Source organism: Ips typographus, linkage group LG9 (assembly GCF_016097725.1).
Source record: "Ips typographus isolate SLU linkage group LG9, UJ_Ityp_2.0, whole genome shotgun sequence".
Lineage (NCBI taxonomy): Eukaryota > Metazoa > Arthropoda > Insecta > Coleoptera > Curculionidae > Ips > Ips typographus.
Window position 1 is genome coordinate 7,774,182 of NC_138430.1, and position 13,210 is coordinate 7,787,391.

Sequence of the window (13,210 nt, forward strand, 5' to 3'; positions counted from 1 at the left end):
ATATGTGAGAGGACGGTAAGATTGCATTCAGTTAACACCTAACCTAACAATTTAATAAATTGTGGATATGAATGTTTATGTTTTTTGCCATCCAACTACAGAATTTAATCTACTTAATAATTAATTAATTTAAATGAAATTCAGATTAAGAATCTTACAGAAAGCAATTTACTGGACTTGATCACAGAAGACAACAATTGTCACGTGACCGTCTAGCTAAATAGAGTTCTATAATCACGTGACAACTGTCACTAACGTCAAAACTGTCAAACTGTGTTCAAAAGTTGCAAAAATAAAGTTTAGACTTGATAATTCAATTTTTGACCTTGCAACACTGTAAAGGCCAGTTGACATTGTATAAAACCGTCACGTGACATTCAAAACGCCGTTTAAACATTGGAAAATGATAAATTAAACTTACACAGTTGTAAACATTTAAATTGCAAAATACACATCACGTGACCTTAAAAATGTAGTTTATTCTTTGAAAATTTGGTAAATTACATTTAGACAGTTGTCAAAGCTGAAATTGTAAAATACACATCACGTGACTTTAATAATATATTTTTGAACTTGCAACACTGTAAATGTAAGTTGACATCTGTCAAAAACAGTCACGTGACCTTAAAAATGTAGCTTATACGTTGAAAATTTGGTAAATTACATTTAGACAGTTGTCAAAGCTGAAATTGTAAAATACACATCACGTGACGTTAATAATACATTTTTGAGCTTGCAACACTGTAAAAGCCAGTTGACACCTGTCAAAAAACAGTCACGTGACTTTAAAAATGTAGCTTATACGTTGAAAATTTGGTAAATTACATTTAGACAGTTGTCAAAGCTGAAATTGTAAAATTCACATCACGTGACTTTAATAATACATTTTTGAACTTGCAACACTGTAAATGTAAGTTGACATCTGTCAAAAACAGTCACGTGACCTTAAAAATGTAGCTTATACGTTGAAAATTTGGTAAATTACATTTAGACAGTTGTCAAAGCTGAAATTGTAAAATACACATCACGTGACGTTAATAATACATTTTTGAACTTGCAACACTGTAAAAGCCAGTTGACACCTGTCAAAAAACAGTCACGTGACTTTAAAAATGTAGCTTATACGTTGAAAATTTGGTAAATTACATTTAGACAGTTGTCAAAGCTGAAATTGTAAAATACACATCACGTGACGTTAATAATACATTTTTGAGCTTGCAACACTGTAAAAGCCAGTTGACACCTGTCAAAAAACAGTCACGTGACTTTAAAAATGTAGCTTATACGTTGAAAATTTGGTAAATTACATTTAGACAGTTGTCAAAGCTGAAATTGTAAAATACACATCACGTGACGTTAATAATACAATTTTGAGCTTGCAACACTGTAAAAGCCAGTTGACTCCTGTCAAAAAACAGTCACGTGACCTTAAAAATGTAGCTTATACGTTGAAAATTTGGTAAATTACATTTAGACAGTTATCAAAGCTGAAATTGTAAAATACACATCACGTGATGTTAATAATACATTTTTGAGCTTGCAACACTGTAAAAGCCAGTTGACTCCTGTCAAAAAACAGTCACGTGACCTTAAAAATGTAGCTTATACGTTGAAAATTTGGTGAATTACATTTAGACAGTTGTCAAAGCTGAAATTGTAAAATACACATCACGTGACTTTAATAATACATTTTTGAGCTTGCAACAGTGTAAATGTAAGTTGATATCTGTCAAAAAACAGTCACGTGACCTTAAAAATGTAGTTTTTAGATTGAAAATTTGGTAAATTACATTTAGACAGTTGCAAGAGCTGAAATTGTAAAATACACATCACGTGACTTTAATAATACATTTTTGAGCTTGCAACACTGTAAATGTAAGTTGACATCGGTCAAAAAAAGGCACGTGACCTTAAAAATTTAGTTTATTCGTTGAAAGTTTGGTAAATTACATTTAGGCAGTTGCTAAAGCTGAAATTGTAAAGTAAACACGTGACACGACTAGCAAATCTGAAAACGATCCAGATATCTGGAGAATTCATGGAATTCTGGAACAGGCATAGGAACATCATATTTCATTGATTTAAAAATTATCTAGCTAACCAATTAACTTAATTTTTTTGTTCAATTTGGCAACCCTGGCACTGGCACTATTAATGTCAGGAAAATATTGTAGGTAATCCACATGTGTTACATTTGCGTAAAAGTGACTTGTGATTGGTCAAAAAAAAGCAGCTTTCAGCGTGCTGCTTTTTTAACCAATTACAAACTATAATTTACTCAAATATTACACTGTTTAAAAAATCACTAAATTAGATTAGAAATAAATGATTTCTTTTGAAAGCCGACCATTTATCAATTTCAATCGTAATTGAGACAACTCGAATAACTTTCCCTCAAACCCAAAAATCTTTGATTTACAGTGCCTCAAAGTTTTTTAATTTTTGCCGTCCCGGCAATGATTTCGAGGCTTTTTAGATTATTCCAATTAATTGTTCCGAGCAGAAATTTCTTATCCTCTTACTTGGCTGGCCTTAATTAGAGGGAGAATAATTTACGACAAGTGCTAATTGCTTCGTAGGAATTTGGTTAAAAATAATTTTCCATTTAACAAACAATTCAAATTGCGAGTAAGTTTAAATTGTATCTCTTTACGGAATTTGGACTAGTGAGACCTATAACCGAGCTGAAATGGGATCTAATGGGAACGCTTCCATTACTAACATAGTTAGGCAACTTGTAACACAACGGCTAATAACAATTCAGTAGACAATTAGCGTTGCACAAACTGACGATAGCCTTTAGTTAGTTCACACTGTAAACTGGATGATGGTAGTAGAGAAAATATTGATTTTTTGACGTTATAATTAATTCTGACTTATCCAGTACAGAATTTTCCTACTTGTTCTAATTGCTACATAAAGGGACAATAACAACTCTAGAGCGGAGATGGTCCCTTCCGATATGAGTTAGGGTACACAAAATTCCGCTTATCAGCTAATGCTTTCATAACAGTATTAGGAAGTTTGCGTTGAAACAATCTAGAAACACGTCTGCTATGCTTAATACGATTTAACTCAGAATTATGTATATTACACTATATTATATGCCTGGAACATTCAAGCAGAGTTCATTGAGGAGGCACGTAGCAACTCCAGAACTAAAATATGTAAAGTATATTTAGTTCTCAGTTGTTTAAAATTCCATATAAGACTCAAAACTGTATGTTATGTACCTGAGCTATTGATGTATAGAGGGAATCAGTCACAATATTGGCTTTTATACAAAATTTTTCTTATCAAACCATATCCCTTCTGTTAAATAATATCAATATGAACTTTTATCTAATCTCAAATTAGTCCTTTGACTGTTTCTGATAAACTGGTAATATAATATTTTTATTAGTGTGTAACTCCAGTAAGCACAAATACAAAATATGATTTAGGTAAGTTTAAATTGTATTTTTTGTGTCAAAATTTGTTAGTGCAATTTAGGGATTAAAAGTGCAATTTTTATCCCTCGGGGATGTAATTAAAACTAAGCTAAGTGAAGATTTGAATGTGACAAATTATGTACAAAATATAACAGTCTGAACCATACTTGCCTAAGTTGCTCTTAAATGGAACAAGTGAAGGTAGGGAAAACGGACATAGTCATACCAACACTTATAGAGCACAAATGCCATCTCCACCATGCCAAAAACAATCAATGACAACTATCAGTTAAACGAGCTGTCAATCAGTATTGTTAGTTTTGTAAGTTTAAATTTCTAGTTTTTCGCTTCTAAAGTGAATAAAATAGTATATAAACCTAGTGAACAAAGTGTTTTGGGTTCCTAGGTCACTATTATAGTCTTACATTAACAAACTTTGATTTTACCTCAAGCTGGGAGTGTTACAATAGTAATTATACCATAAGTACTGTATTTTTTACTAATTCTACGAATGTTACTTACTGCATGGTAACATGGCATTTATGACAATGATGTATTGTTAATATATTCACGATTTGCAAGGTATTTGTTATAATTTACATAGGTATACTGCTAAAGCCTGAAATAAAAACTTTTAGGTTCCCAGTCCATTCAGTATGTTTTTGCTCAACAAAACCAGGTTTCTAGTGATCATTTTTATGATAATCACTACTTGGATTATGCTGACAATATTCTATCAGCCACTCAAGCAAGAGTTTCCGGATGTTGATACTAACTGGGTGACTGCTAAGAACCTAATGTGTCACGCGGACAATGTAACAGAGTCCCTCTCTGATATTAGTGATAATCCACCAAGTAAAAAGAAAAAAAATATATTTTTTCTAGAAACCTCCTGCACTTCTAGTCAAAAGGGAAAAATATATTTATCACCTAGACAGGCTTGTGCTGTTGAAAGTGCTGCTCGAATGAATCCAGACATGGAAGTATATCTTCTTTTTGCTTCACCTGGTGTTATTAAAGGTAAGTCTTTTATCAAATTCATCCTGAATGTAAAGGAATGGTTTTAGATGAGCATAGTGAATCTGATAGGATGCTGAAAGTTCTGAGTGAGTACCATAACGTCAAGTTGATGCATTTTAATTTGAAGAGGTATGTCCAGGATACGAAAGTCGAAGGATTGTGGGTAAATGGTGATATTCAGAATTCAAACTATCCAATTACACATGCCAGTGATATTTTAAGGTAGGTTGGTATTCAATATTTATAAATAACAAGTGAGTAGGTAATAAAGATTAGATTCTGTCAACAATCAATTTCATAAGTAGAGTCCGGATTAAAAAGCACTAAAATCGTGAAAAAAAGCGCTTAAAAAGCAAAATTATTTTCTTCAAAAAAGCGTACAAATCTGTAAAATAGCTTCAAAAAAGCTGAAAAAAAGAGTTTTTTTTCAGTTCAACTTCTAGAAATTTTTTGAAGATTTCAAATTGCTTTAGAAGCATACGGAAGATTTTAGACTGTTCTGAAAACATTCAAAAGTTTTTTAACTACTTGAGAGCATTTGGAAGGTTTTTGGACTGTTTAAACAGCATATTGAAGGTTCTGTAATGCTTTAGAGGCATTTGGAATCTCTTACACGGTTCACAAAATTTTTTGGAAGCTTCTAAACTGCTTTAATATCTTCTGGGAGCTTCTAGACTAGTTGAAAAGCATTTGGAATCTTTTAGACTATTCTAAATGACTTTGGAAGCTTTCTTGACTGTTCTGAAAGACTTCCGACTGCTTTAGAAGCATTTTGGAGTTTCTGTAGTGTTTTAAAATGTTTTTAGACTACTTTAGGAGCATTGATGGTTCTGGACTGCTTTTAAGACAAGTGAATTTGAACTTTTGGAAGCTTTTAAACTGCTTTAGAAGCATGCGAAAGCTTTTAGACTGGCTTGAAATTTTTTGAGAGCTTCTAGACTAGTTGAAGGTTATTTGGAAGCCTTTAGAGTGTTCTAAAAGCTTTTGGAAGCTTCTAGACTGTTTTGAAAGACTTTAGACATATTTTGGAGTTTCTGTAGTGTTTTAAAATCTTTTTAAACTACTTTAGGAGCATTTGGAAGGTGTTTGGGTTCAGTTTAAAGAGCCTTGAAGATTCTGGACTGCCTTTAAGACATTTGAAACCTTGTAGACGGTTTTAGAAACTTTTGGAAGCTGTTAAACTGCTTCAGAAGCATACGGAAGCTTTTGAGAGTTTCTAAATCAATTGAAAAGCATTTGGAAGCTTTTAGACTGTTCTAAAAGCCTTTAGAAGCTAGGCTGATTTGTAAGCTTTGCAAGGCATTTTAGAAGGGTTTTATAGTGTTTTGGAATGTTCTTACATTTTTTTAGACTACTTTAGGATTATTTGGAAATTTTTTGGTCAGTTTAAATTTGTAAATTGATACTTATATATTTTGCGACATGTTTTTGTCGTTCAGAAGCCTTTAATATCTTAATATAGTAATTTTTTGTCAAAGCTGTTATTAGTTTAGTTTATTTTTAAAAACTTGAAAAGCTTGTTTTATAAAAAACTAGTTAAACCATACAAAAATAGCGGTAAATAAGCAGAAAAATCTAAAATAAGCACAAAACGAAGAAAAAAGCAAAAAAAGCATCAACAAAATCTGTCAAATGACGTGTTTTTGCTTAAATCGTTCACATTAGATGTCAAAGGTTGTCTGCTTTTATTATTTACAAAAAGCAAAATTTCTAGAAATCCGGACTCTATTCATAAGCTTTAAATTGATCATTCGATTGATGGGCTATTAAAATAGATGATGAAAACCTTTCAGTAAACTTCTTACCTTACAAACTTAACTTTAGGTTTCTGACATTATGGAAATATGGGGGAATCTACTTAGACTTGGATGTAATAGTGACAAAAAATTTGTCAACATTGCCAGAAAATTTCGCAGGAGTAGAAGACAACTATTTAGGTAGTGCCGCTCTCGGTTTTGGTCTACACCAAAGTGGACGTGAATACATTAACGACTGTTTGGAGGAGTTGTCTACAAATTTTGATGGGAAAAATTGGGGAAATAATGGCCCCCACCTGATCACAAGGTAATTGTTTGCAATACTTGCAACTTGAAATAAAATAAAAACAATTATAGAGTAATGTTCCGGAGATGTTCACAATTCAAACAAGAATTGCTGATCCGTATGGGGAGTTGTGAAGACTTTATTTTTCTACCACCTTCAGCATTCTACTTGCTGCCTTATTATTTATGGAATATGTATTTTGAGGAAAAATACAAAGACGCTCTAATGTCTTATGTGGAAAAGAGCAGTTACCTGGTGCACATTTGGAATAAGCTTAGCGTGGATACACCAATCCCTAAAGAAAATGTGAATGTGCCTTACTTGAGTTTTGCAATGAAGTACTGTCCTGGAGTTGTGTCCCAAATTGACACAGTCTTTTAATGTGTAGGAAATTACCGTAAGAAACAATAATATATAAGCTTTGGAAGTGGAAGAATAAAAAATACACACTTTTACGTTAAATATCTTTAGGCCTTCATGTAAATTATCAGCAAATGAGGTAAGTAAAAGAAAAACAATTAACAGCAGTGGAAAAGTGAAGTTGACCTAAAAAAGAAAATTGCAAAGCAAAAAAGTCCCAGGATATCCCTACCGCATGATCAGATTAATTACAAATGTTTACCTTCTTTTTTTTCCTTTGATACGTTATCACATGAAATCAAACGAGCAGTAATTATTAGTCAGTACTACGTCTGCGTGACTCTAGCGAAAATACCGTAACTTCTAGTTATAACGTTGTCATGCACATGAAAATAATAATTGCAAACCTGTCTGCCTCTAGGTCTGCACGCACGCGGTAATAATAATATGAGAAAAATACGCTCTTGTTGACATTTCAGCACGGAAATACAACTCCGAAATTACTAAACCTCGACCAATAATAGAAATATAGCCGTGCTGGTAAGGAAATTCTTTCGGTTGCATGTGCAGATTAAATGGTTGCCCTGTTTTGCAAGCCTTAGTAATAATTTTCCACATCCAGAAAAAACTAACATGTTTCTTTATCACGTCCAGGAAAATTACAATACATTCAATGAAAAACATTGCAAATTTTTAGGACAACTTGGAGCATCATTTTCACGACTAGATTCCATAAACCGCCTTGACATCCCCTAACATTAACGGTTTACCGTCTCTCAGTCCAGACCGGATGTAATACGTCACGATCTCCGCGACTTCCGGTTGCCGTCAAGTGGCACAGTGATGACGGACCCACTATTTGGCAATCGGACTTGCTATTTGCTTGGACAAAATTGATCGTGATCATGCTTTGACATGATAGGAAAGCCATTTGAATTCAAATCGTGTACGAAAGCAACCGCGGTTAAGTTAAATGTTTTAAAGAGGATCGATACAGGGTGGTCCAGTTTTTCGTGTCAATAATTCACCATTCGATAGCCCATCAAAAAACAAGTTGACATGCATTATGTCATTTTTCTGAAAAACGCTTCCTAAGGAAGGCACAGACCTCCAAAGTTCAGTTTAAAAAATCGTTTTTTTTGCTACAACTGTCAAACCATTTTTGATGAAATTTGGAACAATAAATAATATTTTTTACTTTAAAATGGTTCAAAAGGATTCAAATCTGGTCATCTGTGAGGTTAACGAGTTAATTTTTGACACTGAAAATAGTCAAAAAACAGGATTTTTGGACTAATGTTTACTGGCGTTCAATTTTTTAGACTATAAGTAGTGTAAAACTGATCATTCAATCAAATTTTGTTTTATTCATTTAAACGCTGGTAACAGTTGGAATTTTCGAACTATTTTACTTCTAAAAATTAGTGTTGACGACTAATATCGTAGCATTTAATGCCAAAATTGTTTACTTTCATCAATGAAGAGTCTGAAACTTAACTTTTACTATAAAAAATAGTTTAAAATTCGATTTTTCAGTCTTAAAGTACAGTGAAGCGTCTAGCAGTCAATTTAATACTGACAAAGCGTGAAATGGCATGTTTAAGCCTGTGGAAAATATAAAAACAGTTTTTTAAGTCTGCCATGTCAAAAACTTGGTGAAGATAACCCTAAAACTTGATTTTCTAAGCTGAAAGCAGTTTTTAAGCCCTAAAAATAGTCCAGAGTTCTAAAAAATTTAAAAGCAAAGTAGGAAACTTGAAAAGTTAGTCTTCAAGTCAATTTTCATAAATCTAATGTCAATATCCTGTATTGAAGACTATTTTCAAGACTAAAATATTGAAATGTATTTTCAAATTATGAAAACTTACTTTTGATGTTACTTTTCATTGGTTCAGAGTCACTTTTTGGTGTCCAAGAATTTTCAAGGTTGAAATGTGTGAATTTGTTGTAAAAAATTCTCGATAAAGTAGTTTTTCATGGCTACAAGTCAATTTTCACTACTAAAGTTTTTAACTTATCTGAAAACTATAACGACTGACTGAAAGAGAGTTTTTAAGCTTCTCAAGTCAATTTTCACCGTTTCAAAGTAAATTTACTGGTTTCTAAGTCAATTTTCAAAACTAAAGTCTTTCAATTTGTCTGGAAACTATGAAAACTGGCTACAAAGACATTTTTTAAGCTTCTTAAGTCAATTTTCACCATTTTCAAGACAATTTTTAAGTTGGGCTGAGTTGGTTTTGGGCCTTTGAATGTAATAACTCAATTATCTCGTAAACGAGGTTTCAAATCAGAATTTTATAAGAGATACTTTATTTTTCAAATTGTAAGTTAAAAAAAACTGAAATTTTTGCAAAATATCCAGTGACGTAGAGAATAAGGCAGAAAAATGAAAACCATTATTGCTCCAGCAGTCGGACAGTTATGACAAGAAACCGATTTTCCTTGGGAAGCATTTTTCAGGAAAATGACATAGTGTATGTTAACTTATTTTTTTGATGGGCTATCGAATGGTAAATTATTGACATTGATACAAAAAAACTGTGATTCTCTTCCTATTAATCTTCGTGAGTAATAGCTATCATTACATACCTACTCATTACTGAACAATATTCTATTTTTGCCCAACTAAGGCACAAAATTGCTGATATTAATATTATCATTAAAGTTCTCTAGCCTAGATAATGATAAAATTACGTCATTAAGTTTTAGGACATTTTAAGGTATTAAAAAAGATTATTGCTACTACCATTTAGCTAAAGCTAGGAATTAGGTTGTCAACCAACCTTATGCTTACACCTGATGATTGACTGTACAAAATCTTTTAGTTTTTTTCCGGTTATTGGATAGGGAATTTAATGAGGATTCCAAAAATATGCTTAAAACTTAAAATTTTCTTACTCCAAACGAGTTTGACAAGCAATTTTGTCCCTGAATGTCAAACTGTGCTCAAAAGTTGCAAACATGAGGGTGAAGAAACGTGTCCGTCCAGTATTCGATACAAAACGTGTTTCTGAGATTTATGACAGTGGTCACGTGACTGTCTAGCTAAATTATCCTCCAAAAATCACGTGATATCTGTCAGTAATGTCATAATTGCCAAACACAGTTTTCGAAACAAGACTGATATTTATGACAGTTATTTCTGTCAGTTTGTAAATAATCTAAATTACAAATTGTTGATTGAAATAATAATTTTTTTCATCTCAAAAATATATTATTTGACATAATTTAAACAAGAAATAATAAAGAAAATGAAATTAATAATAAATCATATTACTTCCACAGTCGGATTTTACCTACAGAATCAAATTGCACCAAATTATTCAATAAACAATAAATAAGTTTGAATCCGGGGTTCACCCTAATCCTAAATAACTGAAATATTTCGGACGGTCTCAGCCTAATAACCCTTTCGTCGAGGGTTTATGAGATTTTATGTAAATCTACTTGCTCTCCGGTAAAATAAAGCTGCTCGCCCATAGCTTTTATGATATATTTTGCTCTAATCGGTGTTAAACCGATTTAACCCGTTGTTCTAGAAGAAAATGCTTAATTCGGTTATTTTCCAAGAAGTTTAAATTGCTTTCGTCATCGATAGGTCAACTGTGATCACTCTGTAATTAAAATTTAAATAAACGTTTATTTATCTGCTGTAAAAGCCTCCGGAGTTTAATTAAATCGAGGCGACATTTTCCTAATTATCAGCACAATCAGAAAATTTAGTGCTCTCTCAAGACATCTTGCTAAATGTTCCTGATACAGCGACGAGTATAAAATTTCCTTCTTTCGTCGTTTCCTTCGCCCTAGATTTTTCATTACGTTTTTAGAGTAAAGAAAGTCATTATATTTCCAAAGAACAGAAAGGTTTAAAAAGATAAAAGCTCCTCTAATGTAGATTAAATTAAATTATAAGTTCGTCCATAAATTTCGTATAAAAGACCTCTGCTTCAGATAGCAGGCATTTACATAAAACGAATACTTTTAAAATCAAGTTACACGTGATTTTTCTCATAAATTTCTCGAATAAAGTGCGGAAATACGTTGAAACTTGGCTGTATGCATTAAGAGTTTTTAAAGCAGATAAATTATAAATAATTTTGTTTCATCTTTTACGCCACTACAGAAATACTTCTTCAATTTATTGCTTTTCTAATCTCGAAAGATTTACCCACTAATCGGCTTTTCTTTTCAGTCCCTAAACAATTACGATTAATAGAACGTTTAATATCACAAAATAAGAAAGATACAAGGTTAACGGTTTCGAAAATTAGGTCATTCCGGGAAAGTTTTCCTCAGAGAATAACACCCTTGAAAATTACACACCTAAATCTCCAAAGACGTAAATTAGGCGAGGAACCTTGGTTAAAAATATTTTGAAAATCTCATTAAATATATTATTCCAAACTTCAACGATGATTTAAAAGGATTCATTAAAACTTTCTTCGTTGGCCTTCGAATAGGATCTTTATTTTATCATATTTTAAGAGCTCCAAGATGTAAGTATTTAAATTTTATAATTTTGTATAGAAACAGGCAAGTCCAAAGTATTTATTCCTTCATTTAACTCACTTAAAAAATAATAATTAATACAGTTATTCTTATTTTATTTTTTGTATTATTCTTTTTTTAATTGTTGTTTGTCTACTAATGGTATAATGTACTTTTGATTGAAGTAATGTTTTTCTGTATTAATGTCTTTCCTTCGTCATTGGTCAAGAAAAAGCTGTGATTTCTATATTAAGTATATCTTTTTATGTATTTTTATCATATTCCTAACACATTGGTCTGGTAACAAGTGGATATTAATAGAACATAAGTGCCCCTTTAACATTAATATCTAATATTAACTGTCGCTGCCATTTCCGATGCAAACTAATAAATCGCTGTCAGATCCATAAGGGACTCTCCCTAACATTCTGGTCTTTGGCATTACGTTGAGATGTCTCATGTTCACTTCCTTAAATCGGGAAAACTGATTCTGATCCTTATTCGCACGATTGCTCTTCGGACCGATGCAGTGACGCGATTAACGAAGCAGAGACCACTTCTGCATTGAATTTCTGCTCGAATACTCGTTAATATTTTTCAGTTTTTGACATTTTGTGTAATGACGTTTTGCTGCAGACGGATCAGTAATTTTTCTCAAAAATCAGCAGGACAGTGCAACTTAGTAGATTGACTTAATGAAAATGTCGAGCTCGAAAAGGGAGTTCCACTTTCCTCGAAAGCGAACACGCTCATCAAACTAATTAATCCGAAACCAAGCCGGAATACAGAGAAAACTCCTTTTATTTCGGTGATATAAACCAATAATTTGTAATTCAAATTCGTTCATAAATATGTATGATCCACGGCCAGTTCGGAAGTTTATTAATTTTTCCATTTGTTCCTAAATCAAGGAATTTAATAAAATTCTATTAAACTGCAATAACAATTCTATGAAGCGAAGAAATTGTATAGTCAAATTTTTGTTACGTAATTTTTAAAGTTAATATGTAGTTCACATTAACGCACATAATAAACTGGCCATTGGGCCTTGTTTAATTAGAGCGTTATATGGGATTTCATTATGTCAGTTACGTAAACACGGATGTACACATTCCAGAGGACGACAATTACGCCATCCATTTAGTAAATAGTAAATACGGCTTCCAGTTTAATATTATTCAAGATTTATTAGGAACTGCGTGGGTTGGTAAGGTACACGTGGAGTAGATGTCTAATGGATGCTTACATTACAAATTCACTGTATGTAAATGTTTGCAAAGCTTCTACTTAAGTTACGTCATCTCATTTTACTTTGATTTTTAGTATATAATGCATAATTTTTAAAGGTATGATACACAGAGCTTACTATTCATAAAATTCTGAGTTTCTAGTATTATAATTAAATTTGTTTCATTTTGTAATACTTAACAAATATTAATAGTTGTTTTTTAAAGTGTTGCAAAGTAATCTTTTATAGTTTTATGAAATCAGCTTTGACAGCTATGACATCACAATACAGTGGGTGGCGTCTTATTGGTCAAGAAAAGTGGCTTTTTGCTGCTTTTTTTGACCAATAACAACTTACGAACAGTGCTGCAATTTCTGCATTTTGCATTCGTCATTTTTAAAACCTCGCCATTTCGAAACGAATCAACAGTTTTAATGTGGTTTGGACTATCATTGAGCTTAATTTATTGGCTCTTGGTTGATGGAAAAACTTTGACTTAAATGCACCGCCACTTTACTATACAGGGTGGAAAAAAAGCGGGTGCAAAATAGAAAAATTATGTAACAGATAATATTGGATATACACCCAACTAAAATGATACATATAAAGCTGCTGCCATAACTTAATTCGAGCTTGAGCA

At 32.2% G+C, this 13,210-nt stretch overlaps 2 protein-coding genes across 4 annotated transcripts in view; both read left to right on the plus strand.

The window, feature by feature from the left end:
• The window catches only part of LOC145734306 (semaphorin-2A-like), a 261,310-nt gene that overhangs the window by 95,509 nt on the left and 152,591 nt on the right, over positions 1 to 13,210 (plus strand).
• Positions 3,351 to 6,956, plus strand: LOC145734315 (alpha1,4-N-acetylgalactosaminyltransferase 1-like). 3 transcript variants are annotated; one of them, XM_081987614.1, is made up of 5 exons: positions 3,351 to 3,443; positions 4,070 to 4,451; positions 4,499 to 4,673; positions 6,276 to 6,515; positions 6,566 to 6,956. In XM_081987614.1, the coding sequence occupies exons 2-5, from the start codon at positions 4,088 to 4,090 to the stop codon at positions 6,873 to 6,875; spliced, it is 1,089 nt and encodes a 362-aa protein (XP_081843740.1). In that variant the 5' UTR covers positions 3,351 to 3,443; positions 4,070 to 4,087; the 3' UTR covers positions 6,876 to 6,956. The 3 variants fall into 3 exon arrangements, with proteins under 3 accessions (XP_081843740.1, XP_081843736.1, XP_081843737.1); XM_081987610.1 differs by lacking the exon at positions 3,351 to 3,443 and adding an exon at positions 3,450 to 3,632; XM_081987611.1 differs by lacking the exon at positions 3,351 to 3,443 and adding an exon at positions 3,712 to 4,013.